This window comes from Hyperolius riggenbachi, chromosome 12 (assembly GCF_040937935.1).
Source record: "Hyperolius riggenbachi isolate aHypRig1 chromosome 12, aHypRig1.pri, whole genome shotgun sequence".
Taxonomy (NCBI): Eukaryota; Metazoa; Chordata; class Amphibia; order Anura; family Hyperoliidae; genus Hyperolius; species Hyperolius riggenbachi.
Window position 1 is genome coordinate 218,372,831 of NC_090657.1, and position 26,646 is coordinate 218,399,476.

General features: G+C 49.6%; 1 protein-coding gene across 1 annotated transcript in view; it reads left to right on the plus strand.

Moving 5' to 3' along the window:
• USP43 (ubiquitin specific peptidase 43) overlaps positions 1 to 26,646 on the plus strand; it is a 130,783-nt gene that overhangs the window by 33,898 nt on the left and 70,239 nt on the right. Inside the window, exon 2 of the mRNA XM_068263425.1 lies at positions 19,113 to 19,250. Coding sequence (XP_068119526.1) covers positions 19,113 to 19,250 — 138 coding nt within the window. The remainder of the gene's footprint in view (positions 1 to 19,112; positions 19,251 to 26,646) is intronic.

A 26,646-nucleotide genomic window follows, 5' to 3' on the forward strand; every position in this document is an offset into this window, starting at 1 on the left:
AATTCAGGGCTGCGGCGGTTGCCAGACTCTGAATTTCATTTCCTTCTTGGTTGCGACAACTCTGAGGGGGAATAGTATTTAACGCCACCGGGGAGTTTAGCGGCAGCAGGGAGAGCTGTCATGCGGCTCTCACCGAGTGGCGCCAGAACAATATGTACTCTTGTGTGTGAGGAGGTAGGATCTGAACTTCCTGTCCTTTGTGGTAACTCTGCACACTGAGCTGACAATGCTGTTTTTTTATAGCGTTTAATTACGTAATGATTTACACAGCCTTGACTTACATTTATAGCATTTTTTTATGAATGCTAAATATAAATCTGCCTTCTTAAAATAGAAGACATTTGTAATTATTCAGCTTTAGGTGTGTGAGCGGTGAACTCCCAGGATGCATCACTCAGTGAGGGGATAGCGGGGAACTCCCAGGATGCATCACTCAGTGAGGGGATATATCCTTCCTCTGCTTTTAAGATGAGCGGATGACCAGACCTGCCAATGTACAGTGTGCCTATAGCCTGTTCAATATAGCATTAGCCATTTACTATAATAATAATAATAATAATAATAATAATAATAATAATAATAATATAATAATAATATTACAATACCTTAAAGAGACACTGAAGCAAAAAAATAATTATGATATAATGATTTGTATGTGTAGTACAGCTAAGAAATAAAACATTAGGAGCAGAGACATAAGTCTAATATTGTTTCTAGTACAGGAAAAATTAAAGGGGAACTGAAGTAAGAGGTATACAGAGGCTGCCATGTTTATTTCCTTTTAAGCAATACCAGTTGCCTGGCAGCCCTGCTGATCCTCTGCCTCTAATACTATTAGCCATAGCCCCTGAACAAGCATGCAGCAGGTCAGGGGTTTCAGACTTTAAAGTCAGATCTGACAAGACTAGCTGCATGTTTGTTTTTGGTGTTATTCAGATACTACTGCAGAGAAATAGACCAGCAGGGCTGCCAGGCAACTGGTATTGATTAAAAGGAAATAAATATGGCAGCCTCCGTATACCTCTTACTTCAGGTCCCCTTTAAGAAACTCCAGTTGTTATCTATGCAAAAGAGCCATTGAGCTCCACAACGTTCAGGCCTCCTTTCCACGAACTGTTGATAGGCAGTGAAATGCCTCTCAAACTCTCACAACTGCTCGCTGCTGCCTGGCAACTGCTTCTTACTACCTAGTAACTGCTCACTGCTGCTTAGTAACTGATTGCCGAACACACAGCTTAACAGTCTGTGGAAAGGAGGCCTTAAAGGAGAACTGTAGTGAGAGGGATATGGAGGCTGCCATATTTATTTCCTTTTAAGCAATACCAGTTGCCTGGCAGCCCTGATGGTCTATTTGCCTAAAGAAGTGTCTGAATCACACCAGAAACCAGCATGCAGTTAATCTTGTCATATCTGTCTAAATTTGTCAGAAACACCTGATCTGCTGCATGCTTGTTCAGGGCCTATGGCTGAAAGTATTAGAGGCAGATGATTAGCTGAATAGCCAGGCAACTGTTATTGCTTAAAAGGAAATAAATATGGCAGCCTCCATATACCTCTCACTACAGTTCTCCTTTAAAGTTGCAGAGAGCTCTGTCTTCTGAAGCAGATTATCTCATCTGTCAGTCACTGCATTTTCTTTTTCTCTCCAGAGGACAGGTCATTAGTTCACTGGCCTGCTCTGTAAAATCATTTAGAATGCTGAGTAGTGTGTAAACTGCAAATATTAGAGAATGATGAAAACGGTATATAACTAAAAATAAAAATATGAGAATATTTGGTGTCTGAATAACACCAGAAACAACCAGGCAGATCATCTGGTCAGATCTGACAATGTCAGAAACACCTGTTCTGCTGCATGCTTGTTCAGGGGCTATGGCTTGAGAGTATTGGAGGAAGAGGATCAGCCGGACAGCCAGGCAACTGGTATTGTTTAAATTGAAATAAATATGGCAGCCTCCATACACTTCTTGCTTCAGTTGTCCTCTAATTAAAGGGAACCTAAACTGAGAGGTATATGGATGTTTCCTTTTTAAACAATACTGGTTGCCTGGCAGTCCTGCTGATCTTTCACTGCAGTAGTGGTTGAATCACACACCCGAAACAAGCATGCAGGTAATCCAGTCACACTTACGTCAGAAACATCTGATCTGCATGCTTGTTCAGGGGCTGTGGCTTAAAGTATTAGAGACACAGAATCAGCAGGAGAATCAGGCAACTGGTATTATTTTAAAAGGAAAAATACACATCCTTCTCAGTTTAGGTTCTCTTTAACCTCCTTGCCGGTTATCCCGAGCTGAGCTCGGGGTAACCTGCGCAGGAGGATTTCTCAGGCCCCGCTGGGGCGATTTGCATAATTTTTTTTTTCCTACACACAGCTAGCACTTTGCTAGCTGCGTGTGGTACGCGATCGCCGCCGATTTGCCGCTACCCGCCGCACCCCCCTCCCCAGACCCCTGCGCAGCCTGGCCAATCAGTGCCAGGCAGCGCTGAGGGGTGGATCGTGATTCCCTCTGACGTACTGACGCCCTGGGCTCGCTACATGATTTAAAAAAAATAAAACTTAAAAAAAAGTGCTGTGCTGCCCCCTTGCCACAGGAATTGGACCGGCAAGGGGGCTAAGGGGATGAGTTGGCTGCACTGCCTCACCTGTGTTTAAAGACCTCTGTGGTGACAAGCCCCACCTCCCCAGGCCAAACTGATAAAGGCCTTTTTTCTACGAGCAGTTAAGCAGGCCATACACTGGCCCGATTTGCGCCCGTTTCGACAGCAGATTCGATCACTGGGATCGAATCTGCTGCCAATCGTTCACGCTACACGCCGAATTTCGATCCATTTCGTCCGATCCCGTCGATCGTGCCGTGCGGAAAATAACCGTCGATCGCCCGCGGGTAAAGAGCGCATCGCTAGCGGCGTTCGAGTGCCCGACGACCGACGCAATAGAGCCCGCATACATTACCTGCTCCGCCAGCGCAACTCCAGTCCCCCGGTCACCGCTGCTCTGTCTGCGCTCTGGTCTCCAGGTCCGGCATGCCTCACTTCTTCTAGCCCGGCAGGAAGTTTAAACAGTAGAGGGCGCTCTACTGTTTAAACTTCCTGCCGGGCTAGAAGAAGTGAGGCATGCCGGACCTGGAGACCAGAGCGCAGACAGAGCAGCGGTGACCGGGGGACTGGAGTCGCGCCGGCGGAGCAGGTAATGTATGCGGGCTGGGCGGGGGCAGCAGCAGCAGCACCACCACAACAGATTGTGAACGGTTTCAGGCTGAAATCGGTTCACAATCTGTTTGCTGTAAAGGTGGCCATACGATCCCTCTCTGATCAGATTCGATCAGAGAGGGATCTATCTGTTGGTCGAATCTGATGGCAAATCGACCAGTGTATGGCCACCTTTAAGGTGGCAATACACTGATAGATTTGCAGAAGATTCAACCCTCAGATTTCTGTCAGGTTGAATCTAACAGGAATCTAATATGTACCACACACTAGGAACAGATTTCCAATAGATTTCAGAATTAAATCTATTGGAAATCTATTGAAAATTGATCTAAATGCATTATTGCACCATTAGATCCAATGCAACTTTATGGGTCATCGATCTGCTGCCATCAGCAGATCGACCTACATTTTCCATCCTGTCAGATCAAATCAATTGAAATTGATCGAAATCTGCCGCAAATTGATAGACCGATTGATGGCAGCGAGCAGTTGTGAGGCAGCGGCGAGCAGTTGTGAGGCGGCAGCGAGCAGTTGTGAGGCGGCAGCGAGCAGTTGTGAGGCGGCAGCGAGCAGTTGTAAGGTAACAGCGAGCAGTTGTGAGGCAGCGGCGAGCAGTTGTGAGGCAGCGGCGAGCAGTTGTGAGGCAGCGGCGAGCAGTTGTGAGGCAGCGGCGAGCAGTTGTGAGGCAGCGGCGAGCAGTTGTGAGGCAGCGGCGAGCAGTTGTGAGGCAACGGCGAGCAGTTACCAGGCAGCGGCGAGCAGTTACCAGGCAGCAGCGTGCAGTGCAAAACGTCCGTGTGGACCAGCCCTTCTCTTGTAGCTGCTCCATTGGTGAATTCTCTGTTTCCCTGCCTCCCATGCCTGCTGCACCCATTACCAAGGGCTCCTCTTCCCCTCCTTATATTCTGCTATGAGTCCCCAATGGTGAGATCTCTGCATTTCCTGCATGTGTGCCGGTTGGTTAAGACTGCTGGTTAGTTGAGTTCTGGATAACCAGGACTTGCAGAGATCAGTTAAGGGGCCCATACACTGGTCGATTTCAGCCATCGAACAATCAATTCTATCAAATCAGTCGATCGATTTGTGGGCGGTTTCGATCGATTTCGATAAATTTGATCTGAGAGGATGGAAAATCTAGGTCAATCTACTGCTGGCAGCAGATCGATGGCCCATACACTGGTCAATTTTAGTCATCTATCGACGGCGATTCGACCGTTTTGATCGAATCTGCTAGAAATCGATGCAACAGAAAGCATGATCGATCGGAAGATCGATCGATTTCCTGCCGATTTCGATCGATTTGCTAGATCGATCCGGGTGGAAAATCTGGGTCGATCGGCTACTGGCAGCCGATCGATGGCCCATAGGGTTGCATTGGATCGAACGGTGCAACCCTGCATTTCGATCGTATTTCAATAGATTTCATTCTGAAATCTATTGAAATTCGATTCCTATTGTGTGGCACACATCAGATAGATTCCTGTCAGATTGGACCTGACAGGCATCTGACAGAAATCTATCTGATGGTCGAATCTGCTGCAAATCTATAAGTGTATTGCCACCTTTAGATGTGAGGGGGGGGGTCCAGTCACACTAAATCAGTTGCTGTCAGTTATAACTGAACAGACAAGTCATGTGCAGTCTAATGTCCATGTTTCCTTATGGGTCAGGTCACATTCTATGCATTTGAACTGAAAGCTTTTCACAATGTTCTGCTATGGAGAAACTAATCCGTTAGAATGCATTCATTTTTCAGCATTCAGTGTGAAAGAGGCCTAATAGAGACTTGACACAAAAGAGGTGTAGCTGTGACTGCAGCCAGAGGTGCATACCTGTAATTCAGCCGCCGGGAGATTTGGGCATAGGATACAGCCGATATACGGCTTACCCTGCTCCTGCAGAAGTCCTGGTAATTACTACTCCCCCCCCCCCCCCCCCCCCCCAGGCCACTATGGATTGTGGGGGAAAGACTAAAGCTATTGCTGGCGGACGAATTACAGTGTTTTTAACGTGCTTTTTGACGGAGGCCTCCGTAGAAGCGCAGTTTGTGCGCGAAACGGCCATCAGGCATCCTATACCCCGCACCCACCCGACATCTACAGCACCTCCTCACTCACTCTGGTATGTGCTAATCATTTTTCACCCAATTTTGTACAAAGAAATGTTTAACCCTTCGATACTGGCGTTTTGCTATAATAAATTAAGCCACTACAGCAGTGCCAGCTTTTCTTTCATTTTTGCTTTTTCTACTAATTCACAAACTGCTAGAGGCCTCCTTATCAAGAAGTAGAGCATTGGTCGGTTATTTACGACGCCCATATTTATAAAAAAGAATAGGTCATTCCGTTTATTTACTTCTGATTTGAATCTCTCGCTTTCCTGCCAGCCGGCCGACTCATCGCTGAGTCAGGGGATAGCTAGAGGAACTGGTTACATGACTAACGTCTTTAAGGAGGATAGTGGTGATGTAAGACAGCAGAACGATTGGGTTCTGCCTGGGAGACTGTGCTGTTTCAGTATTACTGTAACATTATAGGGTGTGTAAAGAAACGCATTCTGAAAGGATGATCCATCCCACTCCATTATGCACATTGGTGTAGGATAGAGTGTACATTGGATTTATAGATTTGAATCATTATTTATTGATTTAATTATATTTTATAGACCAAAGCAATGTTTTTCAGAGTTTTTGATCATTCCTGCCCATTAAAGATCCAATTTCCTGAAAACGATTGACTATGCGATCGTTGCGATGAATCAAGAAATGATCGTTTGTGCCCACCATAGTAGGGGAAAATAAGCAATCGCATCACACTAAAAGAATAGTTTTGAAATTTGGAATGATCGATAAAACGGTTGTTTGTAGTTGATCGCACCCTTAACTGCACCCGATCCGATTGATCGTTTTTGAGGTTGTAGCGTTTATGGGGCCCCTTTACGCATTGGTCAGGCTCTTTGAAAAGTAAGAACCCATCAGAGAAATCCATCGTAATTCTCATATTAGAAAAAATGATCAATTGTATCGTGTAGCCGTTATAGAGAGTTATGCTACGTACACACTTGCGATAACGATCGTTCGCTAGGAACGATAATTGAAAGACGAACGATACGGCAACGATAGGAATGCAACGATGGGATGCAGCGATCATCATACACATTTTAACGATCGTTCTCGCAGAAAAGAACGATCAGAAGGAAATGTTGCGTACATATTTATATAAAATAAAAAAAAACCCCACCAACATGGAGTTACAATAGATACAAATATATGATTGTTAACCCCCCCTGGCGGTATGAAAAATTCCGCCAGGGGGCAGCGCAGCAGTTTTTTTAATTTATTTTTTTTAAATCATGTAGCGAGCCCAGGGCTCGCTACATGATAGCCGCTGCTCAGCGGCATCCCCCCGCCCGCTTCGATCGCCTTCGGCAATCTCCGATCAGGAAATCCCGTTCAAAGAACGGGATTTCCTGGAGGGCTTCCCCCGTCGCCATGGTGACGGGGCGGGATGACGTCACCGACGTCAGCGACTTCGGGACGTCATTGGGAGTCCCGATCCATCCCTCGGCGCTGCCTGGCACTGATTGGCCAGGCAGCGCACGGGGTCTGGGGGGGGGGGGGCGTGCCGCAACGGATAGCGGCGATCGGGCGCGGGCCGGCGGCGAACAGTGTGCTGGCGCAGCTAGCAAAGTGCTAGCTGCTTCCAGCAAAAAAAAATTATGTAAATCGGCCCAGCAGGGCCTGAGCGGCACCCTCCGGCGGCTTACCCCGTGTCACACACGGGGTTACCGCTAAGGAGGTTAACTTGAAAACAAAGTTTAATTGAAATAAGCAATGTAACAATCTTTACGGCCGCGCTACAAAGGAAGTACGGAAGCTGGGCAGAATTCAACGCAGGCGCATTGGCCCTTGTAACGATCGTTCTCGGCCGATGTCTGTACACACTATAGTTTTGTTACGATTGTCGGTAGATACGATCCGTCAGGTTGGATATTTCCATCTTCCCGATGTCGTTCTTTTGTCGTTCGTGTTAATGATCGTTGGGTAAAGTTTTTTCCCCGATTGTCGGCGGAACGATCGTTAATTAGCTGTTTTAAACGACCATAGTCGCCAGTGTGTACGCAGCATTAGTCTCATGAAGCAAGGTGGTAAAGTTTACGGGGGCAGCATGTTTGTACTGTGTGTTTATACTAACAGCAGGCAGTCAGAGTAGGAGGAGGAGAGAGGGGTGAAGAGGTGATCATTGGGGAAAAGCAGCTTGTTGTGCTGTGTGAGGAGTCTGGCAGTGAGTGAGGAGGGGGAGGCAGGAGAGCATCATTGGGGAAAAGCAGATTGTTATGCTGTGTGAGGAGTCTGACAGTGAGTGAGGAGGGGGGAGGCAGGAGAGCATCATTGGGGAAAAGCAGCTTGTTGTTCTGTGTGAGGAGTCTGGCAGTGAGTGAGGAGGGGGGAGGCAGGAGAGCATCATTGGGGAAAAGCAGCTTGTTGTGCTGTGTGAGGAGTCTGGCAGTGAGTGAGGAGGGAGGAGGCAGGAGAGCATCATTGGGGAAAAGCAGCTTGTTGTGCTGTGTGAGGAGTCTGGCAGTGAGTGAGGAGGGGGGAGGCAGGAGAGCAGCATTGGGGAAAAGCAGCTTGTTGTGCTGTGTGAGGAGTCTGACAGTGAGTGAGGAGGGGAGAGGCAGGAGAGCAGCATTGGGGAAAAGCAGCTTGTTGTGCTGTGTGAGGAGTCTGACAGTGAGTGAGGAGGGGGGAGGCAGGAGAGCAGCATTGGGGAAAAGCAGCTTGTTGTGCTGTGTGAGGAGTCTGGCAGTGAGTGAGGAGGGGGAGGCAGGAGAGCAGCATTGGGGAAAAGCAGCTTGTTGTGCTGTGTGAGGAGTCTGGCAGTGAGTGAGGAGTTGGAGGCAGGAGAGCAGCAGTGTGTCATTTGACTTGCACAGCAGAAGGGAGGAGGTGGCACTGCTGTACTGACTGAGGAGGAATGGAGTGAGCAGTTTGTCACAGACTTACAGCGAAGCCTGTGTGTTATTGTGTTGAGCTGCAGCATGTCATGTGAGAACATTAAGTGAAGCAGTCGGGTGCTGTGCGATCATTCCAAATTTGAGTGGTGGGGTGCATCCTCACAAGTTTGCCTCAGGAAGCAAAAAGTCTAGAACCAGCCCGGAGGCTGGGTTCACGTATGACATAGCGTGAAAACGTAGCGTTTTCTGATGGTGCGTTTGCTATTGTGTATTTTCTGCGTTTTGCTTTTTTTTACGCAGATGCGTTTTGCGTGCGTTTGCAGTTAACTAATGGAAAACTCGTATGCGTTATGTATGCTTTTTTTTTATGTATGCAAATCACTAGGAAGACAACAGGAAGCGGAAACCCATCACAGCTGTTTACTTTTTAATGAAAAACCGTTAAATGCATATGCGTTCCCATAGACGTTCATTATGTGCTTTTTGGCAGCCAGCCTGCATATAACACTACCAGCGTCTGCAAAACTCTTACTGTAAATCGCAAGTGCAACGCTGGTCCTTCTGCGTCCCCTAGACTAACATTGCTGCATAAAACGCAGCGTTTACCCCTCCGCCAGCGTTTCTGCCATGCGTGCACCCGGCCTGATTGCGATCCCCCTATTTGTGGCACGTTTACATCTAGTGTTGGGATCTGCAGAAATAAATGGAATTCTCTGCAATAAACCAGGTTTTATATTGCGCTGCTAAACTTTCCCCGACCTCTGCAGGCCGCTGCTGCTGATTGATGTCCAGAAGCTGATAAAGCCGAGTATGTTGCTTGTAAATTCCTCTGTCAGTGTTTGGCTGCAGGAAATGCGGAGGAGCGCCCTGCGTATCTTGCTCTGCGGAGGTCCGATCGCGCTGCATGCGCAGCCGCATTACATCCGATGCCAGTGTTATGCAGTGGGCTGGTTCACATTTATTGCGTCTTTTTGTGTGCGGGCGTAAAAACCTCCTCCTGCGGCACACTACGTTTTTACCGCATGCCACCCACACTTTATATTAGGACAGGGTTTACATTTAAAAATCCACCTGAAGTGAGAGGGATATGGAGGCTGCCATATTTATTTCCTGTGTTATAAATACCACGGCCTGGCTGTCTTGTTGATCTATTTGGCTGCAGTAGTGTCTGAATCACACACCTGAAACATGCAGCTAATCCAGTCAGTCAAATGCTGGGCATACACGACACGTTTATGCGCCGGAATCGAGCCACCGGCTCGATGCTGGCGCGTCACCACTCATCCGCGCTTGCGCGCAGATCACATCATGTTCATCCCCGCGAGCACTTCCTTCTCAGCGCTTCGTTTTTGCCAATTATCCGCCCGCGGGGGTCGAGCCGGGAATCGATCCACGCGGTGATCGGACATATCGGAAATGATCAATCGAGCCATCAGCGGCTCGATTGATAAGAGGAATCTGGGCCGTGTATGCCAGGCATAAGGCTTTGTTCACATCTAAAATCGTTTTTCCTCAGCATTTTTACCCCCTCCTGGCACTCCACAGCGCTGTACGATTTTGTGCAAAGCGCTTTTGCAGAGCGATTCCATTTTGTCACTACACTGCAATTATTGAATCCACCATAACATAAGCTATGACTGTATGGTTCAGCTCCTGCTCAGCATTAGAAAAGGGGAGGCTGCAGCGCATCATCCGATCTGCGGAAAGGATAATTGGCTGTAGCTTACCTTCCCTGCAGGATCTTTACGCTAGCAGGTGCAGAAAGAGAGCGACCAAGATTGCCTCTGACCCCTCTCACCCAGCTCACTCCATCTTCCAGCGCATGCCTTCAGGAGTAAGACTCCGGTCAATCGTTACCAAAACCTCCAGACACAGGAACAGCTTTTTTCCTCAAGCGGTAGCCATACTTAATGCTGAACCACGTTAGAGCTGCTAGGACTGAAAGTAATCAGCACAGAACTGAAAATGAACAATTCTCACATTGCTTACTGCCACTATACGTCCTTAACTTGTAATATTCACACTGTCTGTCCTTGTATTGTTTTTGTTTGTGTTTGTTAAGCAACTGCCAAGACAAATTCCTTGTAGGTGCAAACTTACTTGGCGAAAATAAATTGATTCTGACATCAGTCAGGAAGTGAACTCTTTGACCCGGAAAAGAATAAATACAATGTGTTTATTCTTAAAACCGCTAACGCAATCGCCGCACAAAGCGATTTTGTGAGTGTTTAGCGCTCTTCCTATACCTTCCATTAGAGCAAAATCGACCCAAAAATGGTACAGGAACTGCTTTGCGGAGCGCACAGCGGCCGAAACCCGCAGATATGAACCTTCTCATAGAGAATCATTGCAAAAGCGTTCCGTGGGTAATTTTGAAAATTGCCTGCGCTTGAAAAAAAGGCAGAAAACGCCCCTAATGTGAACGTGCCCTAATGGTGCCTTAATAGTTTGCACACGTCCTTGAAGGAGGTAACGCGGGTTGGCGCGAGGCTTGCAACGCGTCCAATAGGAGGTGTGCAAACTATTTGGAACGCAGGGAGGATGCAAATGTATGCGTAAATAACCCCTTATGTCCCCGCCGCACACCTGCAGTAATTAATGCTCATTTAAATCACGAATTCGAGTGCTTAGGCACTCGAATTTACTTGTGAGAGCATCACTAATCCACACCTGTTGCTGCTGGTTAATTAAGGACTGCTGGTTAACTAACAGCTGCTGACTCCTCCTCCTGGGTCAGAGGATTTTTTTTGCCTTATCAGTAGCCCTAAGCAATTAAAGGGCAACTAAAGTGAGAGGGTTATAGAAGCTGCTATATTTATTTCCTTTTTGCCTGCCTGATCCTCTGCCTCTAATACCTTTAGCCATAGACCCTGAACAAGCATGCAGCAGATCAGGTGTTTCTGACATTATTGTCAAATCTGACCAGATTAGCTGCATGCTTGTCTCTGGTGTGATTCAGACCCTACTGCAGCCAAATAAATCAGCATGGCTGCCAGGCAACTGGTATTGTTTAAAAGGAAATTAATATGGCAGCCTCCATATCTACTTCAGTTGTCCTTTAAGCCTGTTACACACTTTCAATTATGTTGTCAACATATATTGAATATTATGAGCAGATTGTGTAGGCAAACCCTCATAATGTTTATTGGAAAAACATGGGATAATCAATTGATTTGATTGTATCATGTATAGGCACCGTTACTCCTTCTATAGAGCTGAATATCTGAAGGTAGTGATAATAGAACCTCGTCTCTCATTGGCTCGGGCAGTAATGAGTGGGAGGAGCCACTTTAGGACATGATGATGATAATTATAAGTATTATGTACTAACGGAAGACCCGGTGTTGCCCGGGTATATATTTGGCTGTTGTTGGCTCCGCCTACTTTCTCTAACCTTAACACACAGTCGATGACCAAGTTTGTGAGCTATCTGGTTCCTCTGCATCAATAATGTCAATTTTCCTGTAGAAATGAAATAAATCTGATTGGCTGTTTTTGGCTCCGTCCCCTTTTCTGAATTTGAACTCCAGTCACCCAATGACAGATTGTACCAGGTCTGAGGCCTCTGCTATTAACAGTGTAAGAATGTCAACAATTTAAATATTCCCCTTTAAAATCAATAGGTGAGGCTGTTGTAGGCTCCACCCGCTTTTCCTTAATATGTCAGTCACGGTGACCAAGTGTATGAAGTTTGAGAAACCTGTGATTAACAGTGTAAGAATGACTGCAGTTTACATTTTCCCAGTGAAATTTGTTTTTGGCTCCGCCAACTTTTTGTAAACTTGACACACAGTCACTCAATGACCAAGTTTGTGAGCTTTCGGGTTCCTGGCAGCCAAAATATGTGAATGGAAGCAGTTTATCCAGCAAAGAAATCTGATTGTCTGTTTGTGGCTCCGCCCCGTTTACTGAATTTGAACCCCAGTCACCCAATGACCGACTGTGGCAGGTTTGAGGCCTCTGCCATTAATTAAAATATAAAGCACATAAAGAGATGACTGTGCACCTGTCTCTTTAAGACCAGTGCCGTCCTGTTCACCCCCTGGTCACCCTTCCCAGCTCACCAGACACCCTCCACCACCCAGGTTTGATGCATCTTTACTATTTATCAAACTGTTGCATTCGTGGCTGTATGCTGTTTACTGAATAAAAGGTCTTAAAGAGACAGGTGCACAGTCATCTCTTTATGTGCTTTATGTCCTTTAGTTTTGCTCTGCACTACTGTACTTGCTGCACGTCTCATGCTATGACCTTTACAGCTTATGGAGGAGTGTGTGGATTAGGTGAAACATTTGTTATTACATGTACGAGCTCCTGCAGAGAGGCCAACCCTCAAGATAACCAGCCGGGTGCAATTTCTTACTTCAGTGTACCTATTAATTAAAATATTCCCCATGAAAATCAATAGGTGAGTTTTGATTGGCTGTTGTAGGCTCCACCCACTTTCCTGAATATTAATCCCTGTCACCCAGTGACCAACTGTGCAAAGTTTGAAAACCCTGCCATTAACAGTCTAACAATGGCTGCAGTTTACATTTTCCCATTCAAAATGAATGGCTGAAATTTGGATGTTTTTTATGCCCCGCCCATTTATCCAGAATTTGTAATCTCAGTCACCAACTGACCAACTGTGCCAAGTTTGGGGACTCTGGCTTTATTACTGTGAGAATGGCAGCCTTATACATTTTTTTTCATTGACTTGCATGGGTGAAATCTGATTGGCTGTTTGTGGTTCCACCCAGGTGTGCAGGGGGGACGCGAGACCCCCAGAACATATCCCCCACACACACAGACACTTATATAGTGATGGGGGTTTGCCTCTGCAGTGAGCAATAATGGATGGCTCCGGCACGGCAGGGGTTAAACCATTGCAGCCGTCTCCTGTGCTGGAAATGACGCGCCGGCCGACAAACCGGTTTGTCTAGCTCGCACAATGCCTCAGTGTGCCGGAACCGGCCCGTCCAGTGTGGTTATTTTCGTCATGCCGGCCGGATTCCTTTCCACTGACATTCAGGGCCCTTGGAATTCGCCTGGGGTGCCTCCCGAAGCGGCAGGGCCCAGAAGCCGGTTCTTCAGGAACGCTGAGCGTATTTGATATCAACGCAGGAAGGTCGGAGGTCATCAGCGTGCGGACAGCCGTGTTTACTTGTCAAACAGTCTAAGCAAACAGGTTAAAGCCATACTTCGGTTCAAAAATGACCATGTGCATTGGTGCCGCCGGAGGCATTTTTGAATTTTATTAAAAATGACCTTTCTGTGTTTGTTTGCAGCCGGCTGTGATTTTTCCAAAAAAGCAAGGATTCCTCTTTGTCACAAGCCTAGAATATGTGAGCTGTCTGGAGCAGCCTTTCTTAACCCCCTTGGCGTTATGATTCTTTCCTGATTTTAGGGTTTCTAAGCAGTGCAATTTTTTTTTTGCACCCTTTCAGACCCTAAAGCGTGGAACAAATCGTGCTGCCCGGGAGATCTGCCGCAGTTCCAGTAATCACTCGCCTCCCTGGCTCCTGCGCTGCAGTTTTAACTCCATCCTCCGGGTGGTGCTGCAACTCTAAAGTGAGATTGCCGGCTGTCGTCATGACGACAGCTGGCGATCTCACCCGGAGGAAGCTGAGCCTTGGAGGAGCGGAAGAAGGATAGTGGCCAACGTCTGGATCCCCCAGGCAGGGCCGGCGCTACCATAAAGGCAAAGGAGGCAGCTGCCCCAGAGCTTGTAGGGGCCCCCAGTGGCTACAAGAGGAATTTTTTTTTTTTCAAATCGGCCTTATAGTTTTTGAGAAAATCGATTTTAAAGTTTAAAGGGAAAAGAAATGCACGTTTAAAAACCTGCCGACTTTAATGGTTAATAGCAAATCCACCTTAAATGCTAGAAACCCTAAATTTGCAGGATATGCTAAGGAAATCATTAGGAATAAGAGGAAAAAACAATTTTTCAAAAAGACCTTATAGTTTTTGAGAAAATCGATTTTAAACTTTCGAAGGAAAAAAATATACTTTTAAATGCGGTAAATGTCACTTTTTTAGTAGCAAACCTAACGGTAGTGTAATTTTACATGCATCAAACAAAAGCGCAATAAATTTCCTGACTGGGTTTCCAGGGGGTCTATACGCAGCCGCAGCGCTTTGGCCAGGGATCGCTATACAGCCGCAATATGGCTGTATGAAGATCCCTGGCATTTTCTCCTATTTTCCCAATTTTTTTTTTTTATGTTTAGAGTGTGGGAATTTAAAAAAAAAAAAATTATGTGGGGTCCCCCCTCCTGAAACTTTTTAACCCCTTGTCCCCATGCAGGCTGGGATAGCCAGAATGTGGAGCTCCGACCGATTGGGACTTCACACCCTGACTATACCAGCTGCAAAAAAGGTCCCCTAATGCCGATTTTTGTTCCGGGGTATATGTTGGGGGGGGGCCCCCCAGGTTTATTTTGCCCTGGGCCCCATTGTTGCTTAAACCGGCCCTGCCCCCAGGAGGTATGTAATAACGCGCAATGCTCAGCACACAGCCTCTGGCGGCTACCTTGAACAGAGGTCGGGATTACCGCTCTGAGCTGCGGTTTTCCGCCCTAACGCTAGCTCGGGGTTGCTGCCAAGGAGGTTAAACTTTTTAGAGTCGAGGAACCCCTACAACATTTTTGAATAAAAAAAATTATTAATACAAATCACTCCACTTTGACAGGTTAAAAGGCTTTGTTGTATTCTATACTGTTGCTAGAAATATGTTTATTTTGGAGAACATTATTCACCTGTTGTACTCACTTTTGAGTTTTCCATTCTGCTTACTATTAGACACCTCTTGGTGTCTAATATCCTATTACAAATGCAGCAATCACTACCCCACGTTACAAACGCAGTACCTGGTACCCCATGTATGAAATGCAGAAATTACCCTATATTTGAAATGGATAAATCGCATCACACTTGTAAGGCAACAATTGCCACCACCTAGAAAACACAGCAGTCACACCTACAAAATCTAGCAGTTCTCTTCACAAATGAATTACAGCAATTGCCCCCGCCTATAGAATGCAGCAATTATCCCCACATACCGAATGCAGCAATTACACTTACATATAAATTGCAATAATCACACTCACATATGAAATGCTGTGAATACCCCACATATGAAATGTAGCAAGCACTCCCACATATGAAATGCAGTAATTAGTGCCAAACACTCCCCTCTCCCCCCCCCCCCCCCTTACTATACACATGCGCACGCACACACACGTATGTACGTAGTGCAGCCACCGCCCTCAATTGGTGACAGTGAGCTATAAGAAAAGTGTCCCCCCCCCCCCCCCCCATACAGCACATGTACCCTAATCAATGCTGTCAGTGGGCTAAAAAACAGTGTGACCCTCAGGCAGCACAGCACATGTCCCCTAGTGCAGCCACTGCCCGCCCCTCCCCCCAACTCGCACATCATGTTGGTTCTTCTCACATACTGTATGAATGTGTTGGGAAAAAATGTATACATTTTGTGTGCGTTTTTAACAAAATAAATATGATACTGTATTTTTCCCCATTAAAGGGGACCTGAACTGAGAGGAATATGGAAGCTGCCATATTTATTTCCTTTTAAACAATGCAGATTGCCTAGCTGTCCTGCTGATCCTCTGCCTCTAATACTTTCAGCCACAGCCCCTGAACAAGCATGCAGATCAGGTGCTCTGACTGAAGTCAGACTGGATTAGCTGCATGCTTGTTTCAGGGGTGTGATTCAGCCACTACAGCAGCCAAAGAGAACAGCAGGACAGCCAGGCAACTGGTATTGTTTAAAAGGAAATAAATATGGCAGCCTCCATATCCCCTCTCACGGCAGGTGTGCTTTAAAAAGGGAGAGTATTAAAAAAAACAGTGTGAAAAACGCAAACAAAAACGCACAACCAAAACTGCAAAATAGCATATAGCATGTCGCTAAATTTATAAACTTTGTTTTGCTGCTCTTTGAGATAGAAAATATTTTAATATGTTTTAATTTTCTGTGTATGTGGTTTTATGCATTTTGTATGTACCTATTCAGAAGAAATATGCCTTGCACCTGTAAAACTATGGTTTTCTCCTCTGTCCCCTCCCCCTTTTGGATGTAGTTCAGAGGATCAGGTGTTCAGACAATCCCCTATTTAAGGGGAGTTTACCATTAGTCAGTTAGCTATGATTAAGGGCCTGAATGGCTCGAAACATGTCAGCTCTCTGATGCTTGTCCTAATGTCTTGCTGATGTATATGTCGGAATAAAGCTTGGAACCTTGGACTGGTGCGGACCTTCCGTTTTTTCTCAAAACTGCAAAATGCAGAGAAAATGACAGAAGTCAGAAAACTCCGGGTTCTCTGCACGGTGCGCCCCCCAGACTTACAGGTGGGATGTTTCTGGTCACCCTCTGAGCCTCCCGTGTAACAGTGACAATATGACCCAGGACCTCTGACATCTTATGCTGATTGGAAGATGAGTCAGTCTAGGCACAGGCAGGCTCTGTATGGACCTGTCATGGCCGTCCTCTGCTGACCTGTCATTGTGGCATCTCCTGTGTCCCCCCTGACACTGCTATTCCAGGCAGAGGTGAGATCATCCTCTGGAAGGAGGCCAGGGGACAGGAGTGCCATTGTCAGGCGGCTGGAGGAATGTCCCCACCGCTCAGCCAGGCCGTACAGCAATGGGGACATCATAAAATCCTGTCTGTTCTCAGCCAGATAACCGAGGGGGGGGGGGGGGTGGGGGGGTCGTGTGGAGGTGTATATATAGGGTTCTGTACCTGGGCACCCCTGGCCACATTACTCTTACATGCTAATAGTTCCAGCTTGTATGCAGATATAATGCAAATTGTAAGAAGATTGGAATTCGGTCACTCATAGTCAACAGGAAGTACATTTTTTGAGCCGGCGATTATTGTGTGTATGGGGGCTGCCGATCCTGCTCAAGCGACGTTAAAGATCTGTCCTATTGGATCCTTAAAGTGTACCTGAGATGAGAAGCGTTTCGGGTTCCATACTTACCTGGGGATTCCTTAAGCCCCCCCCCCCCCCCCCCCCCCAAGGCCACTCGTCACTCTCCGTCTCCTCGGGTTACTCTGGTCCCCGGTAGCCTGGCCGAGTTGCGCTTCATCAGACATGCGCAGCCCAGCCAAGCTGCTTAATTGCGGGGGGCTAGAGACACAGCGGGAAGATGGCGAGGGAAAGGGAACCTAAACCGAGAGTGATGTGGATGTTTCCTTTTAAACAATACCAGTTGCTTGGCAGTCCTACTGATCTCTTTGGCTGCAATAGTGGCTGAATCACACACCTGAAACAAGCATGCAGCTAATCCAGTCTGACTTCAGTCAGAGCACCTGATCTGCATGTCTGTTCAGGGGCTGTGGCTAAAAGTATTAGAGACACAGGATCAGCAGGAGAGTCAGGCAACTGGTATTATTTTAAAAGGAAAAATCCATATCCTTCTCAGTTTAGGTTTCCTTTAAAGGATACGTCCAAGGTCCCTGAAAAACAAAAATCCACATACCTGGTGCTTCCTCCAACCCCTGGCAGCTGTCCTGTGTCCTCGCCACTGCTCCGGTGGCTCCCGGTCTCCTCTGGTGCAGATGCCAACCTCGCCAGGTCGGTTTCCGGATCGGCAGTGCTTGGCTTTAACGTATCCACGGATGGGGCAGTTTATTATGAATCATAGTTTTTTTTCTTTCTTTTTTTTTAATCACACAATTTTGTTTGAAAGAAAAAAATATTTTTAATGATTTGTGGGTCGGATTGTTTCAAAATATTCCCTATTACACACACACACCACATCGGGCATTTGTGGGAGGGGCTGGAAAAACAGGTCCAATCCATGGCAGCCCGAATTAGACGGGGTAAACTCTCTAAATACATACAGGGTGCATTTCTCTAGGTTTTCCTTCTGTCCTGTGCAAGAGTACAGGGCCACTTTAAATACTGGAGCAAAGTGTAGAGTAGTGGGTTGGCACCACTTTTGATGCAAGTAGCGAGCTGTGCAATGGTGGCCCATCCAGCTAGCCCTTTAAATCAGCTATGAGCATGCTCTGGTATAAAGTACTTAGTAGTTGCAAGCATAAAGAGCAGAGAAAACCGGCACTGCTGCAGGTGCTGCATAGGTACAACGTACCATTGAGGGTAAAAGTTGAAGAGTTGGGTGCTGGGTGCAAAGCCTGACAGCCGTTTTGCGCATGTCTGCGCTTCTACGGAGGCTGCAGCTGTTTTTTGATACCAAATAAATCAGCACCTTCAGCAAATAGCTATAACAACTCCAATTTGGAAGGCATTTTTCTTGAATACATTGTGTCCTTCAGAGCATGTGCAGAATCTTGATAGAAGCAATTCATTCGGCTAGAAGGGGTGTGCAGATCAGGTGTTCTGACTTGCCTGCTTAAAGGACAACTGTAGTGAGCGGGATATGGAGGCTGCCATATTTATTTCCTTGTAAGCAATACCAGTTGCCTGGCTGGCCTCCTGATTCTCTGCCTCTAATACTTTTAGCAATAGCCCCTGATCAAGCATGCAGCAGATCAGGTGTTTCGGACAATATTATCAGACCTGACCAGATTAGCTGCATGCTTCTGGTGTAATTCAGACACTACTGCAGGCAAATGGATCAGCAGGGCTGCCAGGCAACCAGTATTGTTTTTTAAAAGGAAATAAATATGGCAGCCTCCATATCTCTCTCACTTCAGTTGTTCTCTAACCTCAGTGCCACCGCCACCCCCAGAGGCTGCCAAACCAGAGCCCGATCCCTTACAGGGCAGCTTAGGCAGGTGCCTAGGGGACTGGGTGATATCAGAGGGCCTGGCTGTCATGCCTCTAGAACCTTCCCCCACCTCACTTTGCCAAAAGGGCCAGGTGACCTGCAGGGGGCGCTATGTATAGGGCAGCATGTCACCTGAATCTGGCTGGCCCACGTGTTACACGTGCCATTAACTGACTCTTGTATTCTCTCTCTTTCAGAACGTGGTTTCCAAGTACGGCTCCCAGTTCCGGGGGAATTCCCAGCATGATGCCTTAGAGTTCCTGCTGTGGCTGCTGGACCGGGTCCACGAGGACCTGAACTCTGCGGATGGTCAGAAGGCCAGAGCCCTGTCCAAGGTGAGACCACTGAGAGCTGCTGATGGGTAAATCACTAAAGTGACAGTGAGGTGGATTGTTCCATGGATGGACTTCTTAAAGTGAACCTAAAGTCAAGTAAAAAAATGAGATTAACCTGCTGAGCGGTCTGGACGAGCTCAGCTCGTCCAGTACCGCCGGAGCCTGCCGCTCAGGCCCTGCTGTGCCGATTTGGCTCAAATAAAAAGCAGCACACGCAGCCGGCACTTTGCCAGCCGCGTGTGCTACCTGATCGCCGCTGCAGCGCGGCGATCCGCCGCATGCAGCGGCGAAAGAGGGTCCCCCCAGCCGCCTGAGCCCAGCGTAACCGGAACAAAAAGTTCCGGCCAGCGCTAAGAACTGGATCGGAGGCGGCTGACGTCAGGACGTCGGCTGACGTCCATGACGTCACTCCGCTCGTTGCCATGGCGACGAGGTAAGCGAAACACGGAAGGCCGCTCATTGTGGCCTTCCGTGTTACTTCTGGCCGCCGGAGGCGATCAGAAGAACGCATCCGGAGCGCCCTCTAGTGGGCTTTCATGTCACTTTCAGTTGGCTGCATGAAATAGTTTTTTTTTTATTAAAAAAAAACCCTCCCGCAGCCTCCCTGGCAATCTTAATAGAACGCCAGGGAGGTTAACTCACCTGGGGCTTCCCTCAGACCCCTGCAGCCGATTCTTTCCCTCGCAGCCCCGCTGCGACGCTCCAGGACCCGCCGGCGAACATTTCCGGTTTTGCCGTCACCGGCCGACAGGCATGGGAATGCGAGTGATTCTTCGCGTTCCCAGCCTGTATATCGCCCCCTAGGAGGCCGCAATAGCAGCATAGGGGGCGATATACAGGCTGGGAACGCGAAGAATCACTCGCGTTCCAATGCCTGTCGGCCGGTGACGGCCAAACCGGAAGTGTTCGCCGGCGGGTCCTGGACCATCGGAGCGGGGCTGCGTGGGCACCGATCGGCTGCAGGGGGCTGAGGGAAGCCCCAGGTGAGTTAATCTGATTTTTTTTTTTTACTTGACTTTAGGTTCACTTTAAAGGACAACTGTAATGAAAGGGATATGGAGGCTGCCATTTTTATTTCCTATTAAGCAATACCAGTTGCCTGGCTGTCCTGCGGATCTAATTTCTGACAAATTAGACAGATATGACAACATTAGCTGCATGCTTGTTTCTGGTGTTATTCAGACACCACAGCAGCCAGATAGACCAGCAGGGCGGCCAGGCAACTGGTATTGTTTATAAGGAAATACATATGACAGCTGTCCTTTACAAAACATTGCATTAATTCTATGCTTCAAATATCCTCTGACGCACTAGCCCAGAATCAGATTGTTTTCTGACTCCACAGACTGCATGCTTGTTTCAGGTGTGACTCTGCTAGCTGCATGCTTGTTCTAGGTGTAACTCTGCTGGCTGCATGCCTGTTCCAGGAGTGACTTTACTGGCTGCATGCTTGTTCCAGGTGTGACTCCACAGGATGCATGCTTGTTCCAGAAGTGACTCCACTAGCTGCATGCTTGTTCCTGGAGTGACTCAACTGGCTGCATGCTTGTTCCAGGTGGGACTGCTGACTGCATGCTTGTTCCAGGTGGGACTGCTGGCTGCATGCTTGTTCCAGGTGTGACTCCGCTAGTTGCATGCCTGTTCCAGGTGTGACTCCCCTGGTTGCATGCCTGTTCCAGGTGTGACTCCCCTGGCTGCATGCTTGTTCCAGGTGTGACTCCGCTGGCTGCATGCTTGCTCCGGGTGCGACTCCACGGGCTGCATGCTTGATCCAGGTGTGACTCTGCTGGCTGCATACTTGTTCCAGGTGTGACTCCGCTGGCTGCCTGCTTGTTCCAGGGGTGACTCCGCTGGCTGCATGCTTGTTCCAGATGTCTCCGCTGGCTGCATGCTTGTTCCAGGTGTGACTCCACAGGCTGCATGCTTGTTCCAGGGTTGACTCCGCTAGCTGCATGCTTGTTCCAGTTGCAACACCGCTGGCTGCATGCTTGTTCCATGTGTGACTCTGCTGGTTGCATGCTTGCTCCATGTGTGACTCCGCTGGCTGCATGCTTGTTCCAAGTGTGACTCCACTGGCTGCATGCTTGTTCCAGGTGTGACTCCGCTGGCTGCATGCTTGTTCCAGGTGTGACTCCGCTGGCTGCATGCTTGTTCCAGGTGTGACTCCACTGGCTGCATGCTTGTTCCAGGTGTGACTCCACTGGCTGCATGCTTGTTCCAGGTGTGTCTCTGCTGGCTGCATGCTTGTTCCAGGTGTGACTCCGCTGGCTGCATGCTTGTTCCAGGTGTGACTCCGCTGGCTGCATGCTTGTTCCAGGTGTGGCTCCACTGGCTGCATGCTTGTTCCAGGTGTGGCTCCACTGGCTGCATGCTTGTTCCAGGTGTGGCTCCGCTTGCTGCATGCTTGTTCCAGGTGTGACTCCACAGGCTGCATGCTTGTTCCAGGTGTGACTCCGCTGGCTGCATGCTTGTTCCAGGTGCGACACCACAAGCTGCATGCTTGTTCCAGGTGTAACTCTGCTGGTTGCATGCTTGCTCCATGTGTGACTCCGCTGGCTGCATGCTTGTTCCAGGTGTGACTCCGCTGGCTGCATGCTTGTTCCATGTGTGACTGCTGGTTGCATGCTTGTTCCAGGTGTGACTCTGCTGGTTGCATGCTTGTTCCAGGTGTGTCTCTGCTGGCTGCATGCCTGTTCCAGGTGTGACTCCCCTAGTTGCATGCCTGTTCCAGGTGTGACTCCGCTGGCTGCATGCTTGTTCCAGGTGTGACTCCGCTGGCTGCATGCTTGTTCCGGATGCGACTCCGCTGGCTGCATGCTTGTTCCAGGTGTGACTCCGCTGGCTGCATGCTTGCTCCGGGTGCGACTCCGCTGGCTGCATGCTTGTTCCAAGTGTGTCTCTGCTGGCTGCATACTTGCTCCAGGTGTGACTCCACTGGCTGCATGCTTGTTCCAGGTGTGACTCTGCTGGCTGCATACTTGTTCCAGGTGTGACTCCGCTGGCTGCCTGCTTGTTCCAGGTGTGACTCCGCTGGCTGCCTGCTTGTTCCAGGGGTGACTCCGCTGGCTGCATGCTTGTTCCAGATGTCTCCGCTGGCTGCATGCTTGTTCCAGGTGTGACTCCACAGGCTGCATGCTTGTTCCAGGGTTGACTCCGCTAGCTGCATGCTTGTTCCAGTTGCAACACCGCTGGCTGCATGCTTGTTCCATGTGTGACTCTGCTGGTTGCATGCTTGCTCCATGTGTGACTCCGCTGGCTGCATGCTTGTTCCAAGTGTGACTCCGCTGGCTGCATGCTTGTTCCAGGTGTGACTCCGCTGGCTGCATGCTTGTTCCAGGTGTGACTCCACTGGCTGCATGCTTGTTCCAGGTGTGACTCCACTGGCTGCATGCTTGTTCCAGGTGTGTCTCTGCTGGCTGCATGCTTGTTCCAGGTGTGACTCCGCTGGCTGCATGCTTGTTCCAGGTGTGACTCCGCTGGCTGCATGCTTGTTCCAGGTGTGGCTCCACTGGCTGCATGCTTGTTCCATGTGTGACTGCTGGTTGCATGCTTGTTCCAGGTGTGACTCTGCTGGTTGCATGCTTGTTCCAGGTGTGTCTCTGCTGGTTGCATGCTTGCTCCATGTGTGACTCCGCTGGCTGCATGCTTGTTCCAGGTGTGACTCCGCTGGCTGCATGCTTGTTCCATGTGTGACTGCTGGTTGCATGCTTGTTCCAGGTGTGACTCTGCTGGTTGCATGCTTGTTCCAGGTGTGACTCTGCTGGTTGCATGCTTGCTCCATGTGTGACTCCGCTGGCTGCATGCTTGTTCCAGGTGTGACTCCGCTGGCTGCATGCTTGTTCCATGTGTGACTGCTAGTTGCATGCTTGTTCCAGGTGTGACTCTGCTGGTTGCATGCTTGTTCCAGGTGTGTCTCTGCTGGCTGCATGCCTGTTCCAGGTGTGACTCCCCTAGTTGCATGCCTGTTCCAGGTGTGACTCCGCTGGCTGCATGCTTGTTCCAGGTGTGACTCCACTGGCTGCATGCTTGTTCCAGGTGTGACTCCACTGGCTGCATGCTTGTTCCAGGTGTGTCTCTGCTGGCTGCATGCTTGTTCCAGGTGTGACTCCGCTGGCTGCATGCTTGTTCCAGGTGTGACTCCGCTGGCTGCATGCTTGTTCCAGGTGTGGCTCCACTGGCTGCATGCTTGTTCCATGTGTGACTGCTGGTTGCATGCTTGTTCCAGGTGTGACTCTGCTGGTTGCATGCTTGTTCCAGGTGTGTCTCTGCTGGTTGCATGCTTGCTCCATGTGTGACTCCGCTGGCTGCATGCTTGTTCCAGGTGTGACTCCGCTGGCTGCATGCTTGTTCCATGTGTGACTGCTGGTTGCATGCTTGTTCCAGGTGTGACTCTGCTGGTTGCATGCTTGTTCCAGGTGTGACTCTGCTGGTTGCATGCTTGCTCCATGTGTGACTCCGCTGGCTGCATGCTTGTTCCAGGTGTGACTCCGCTGGCTGCATGCTTGTTCCATGTGTGACTGCTGGTTGCATGCTTGTTCCAGGTTTGACTCTGCTGGTTGCATGCTTGTTCCAGGTGTGTCTCTGCTGGCTGCATGCCTGTTCCAGGTGTGACTCCCCTAGTTGCATGCCTGTTCCAGGTGTGACTCCGCTGGCTGCATGCTTGTTCCAGGTGTGACTCCGCTGGCTGCATGCTTGTTCCGGATGCGACTCCGCTGGCTGCATGCTTGTTCCAGGTGTGACTCCGCTGGCTGCATGCTTGCTCCGGGTGCGACTCTGCTGGCTGCATGCTTGTTCCAAGTGTGTCTCTGCTGGCTGCATACTTGCTCCAGGTGTGACTCCACTGGCTGCATGCTTGTTCCAGGTGTGACTCTGCTGGCTGCATACTTGTTCCAGGTGTGACTCCGCTGGCTGCCTGCTTGTTCCAGGGGTGACTCCGCTGGCTGCATGCTTGTTCCAGGTGTGTTTCCGCTGGCTGCATGCTTGTTCCAGGTGTGACTCCACAGGCTGCATGCTTGTTCCAGGGTTGACTCCGCTAGCTGCATGCTTGTTCCAGTTGCAACACCGCTGGCTGCATGCTTGTTCCGTGTGTGACTCTGCTGGTTGCATGCTTGCTCCATGTGTGACTCTGCTGGCTGCATGCTTGTTCCAGGTGTGTCTCTGCTGGCTGCATGCTTGTTCCAGGTGTGGCTCCATTGGCTGCATGCTTGTTCCAGGTGTGACTCCACTGGCTGCATGCTTGTTCCAGGTGTGACTCCACTGGCTGCATGCTTGTTCCAGGTTGTGACTGCTGGTTGCATGCTTGTTCCAGGTGTGACTCTGCTGGTTGCATGCCTGTTCCAGGTGTGACTCCCCTAGTTGCATGCCTGTTCCAGGTGTGACTCCCCTAGTTGCATGCCTGTTCCAGGTGTGACTCCCCTAGTTGCATGCCTGTTCCAGGTGTGACTCCGCTGGCTGCATGCTTGTTCCAGGTGTGACTCCGCTGGCTGCATGCTTGTTCCAGGTGTGACTCCCCTGGCTGCGTGCGTGTTCCAGGTGTGACTCCGCTGGCTGCATGCTTGCTCCGGGTGCGACTCCGCTGGCTGCATGCTTGTTCCAAGTGTGTCTCTGCTGGCTGCATACTTGCTCCAGGTGTGACTCCACTGGCTGCATGCTTGTTCCAGGTGTGACTCTGCTGGCTGCATACTTGTTCCAGGTGTGACTCCGCTGGCTGCCTGCTTGTTCCAGGGGTGACTCCGCTGGCTGCCTGCTTGTTCCAGGGGTGACTCCGCTGGCTGCATGCTTGTTCCAGGTGTGTCTCCGCTGGCTGCATGCTTGTTCCAGGTGTGACTCCACAGGCTGCATGCTTGTTCCAGGGTTGACTCCGCTAGCTGCATGCTTGTTCCAGTTGCAACACCGCTGGCTGCATGCTTGCTCCATGTGTGACTCCGCTGGCTGCATGCTTGTTCCAGGTGTGTCTCTGCTGGCTGCATGCTTGTTCCAGGTGTGGCTCCACTGGCTGCATGCTTGTTCCAGGTGTGGCTCCACTGGCTGCATGCTTGTTCCAGGTGTGACTCCACTGGCTGCATGTTTGTTCCAGGTGTGACTCCGCTGGCTGCATGCTTGTTCCAGGTGTGGCTCCACTGGCTGCATGCTTGTTCCAGGTGTGACTCCGCTGGCTGCATGCTTGTTCCAGGTGTGACTCCACAGGCTGCATGCTTGTTCCAGGGTTGACTCCGCTAGCTGCATGCTTGTTCCAGTTGCAACACCGCTGGCTGCATGCTTGCTCCATGTGTGACTCCGCTGGCTGCATGCTTGTTCCAGGTGTGTCTCTGCTGGCTGCATGCTTGTTCCAGGTGTGGCTCCACTGGCTGCATGCTTGTTCCAGGTGTGGCTCCACTGGCTGCATGCTTGTTCCAGGTGTGACTCCACTGGCTGCATGCTTGTTCCAGGTGTGACTCCGCTGGCTGCATGCTTGTTCCAGGTGTGGCTCCACTGGCTGCATGCTTGTTCCAGGTGTGACTCCGCTGGCTGCATGATTGTTCCAGGTGTGGCTCCACTGGCTGCATGCTTGTTCCAGGTGTGGCTCCACTGGCTGCATGCTTGATCCAGGTGTGGCTCCACTGGCCGCATGCTTGTTCCAGGTGCGACACCACAAGCTGCATGCTTGTTCCATGTGTGACTGCTGGTTGCATGCTTGTTCCAGGTGTGACTCTGCTGGTTGCATGCCTGTTCCAGGTGTGACTCCGCTGGCTGCATGCTTGTTCCAGGTGTGGCTCCCCTGGCTGCGTGCGTGTTCCAGGTGTGACTCCGCTGGCTGCATGCTTGCTCTGGGTGCGACTCCGCTGGCTGCATGCTTGTTCCAAGTGTGTCTCTGCTGGCTGCATACTTGTTCCAGGTGTGTCTCTGCTGGCTGCATGCTTGTTCCAGGTGTGGCTCCACTGGCTGCATGCTTGTTCCAGGTGTGACTCCACTGGCTGCATGCTTGTTCCAGGTGTGGCTCCACTGGCTGCATGCTTGTTCCAGGTGTGGCTCCGCTTGCTGCATGCTTGTTCCAGGTGTGACTCCATTGGCTGCTTGCTTGTTCCAGGTGTGATGCTACTGGCTGCATGCTTGTTCCAGGTGTGACTCCGCTGGCTGCATGCTTGTTCCAGGTGTGGCTCCACTGGCTGCATTCTTGTTCCAGGTGTGGCTCCACTGGCTGCATGCTTGTTCCAGGTGTGGCTCCGCTTGCTGCATGCTTGTTCCAGGTGTGACTCCACAGGCTGCATGCTTGTTCCAGGTGTGACTCCGCTGGCTGCATGCTTGTTCCAGGTGCGACACCACAAGCTGCATGCTTGTTCCATGTGTGACTGCTGGTTGCATGCTTGTTCCAGGTGTGACTCTGCTGGTTGCATGCTTGTTCCAGGCGTGACTCTGC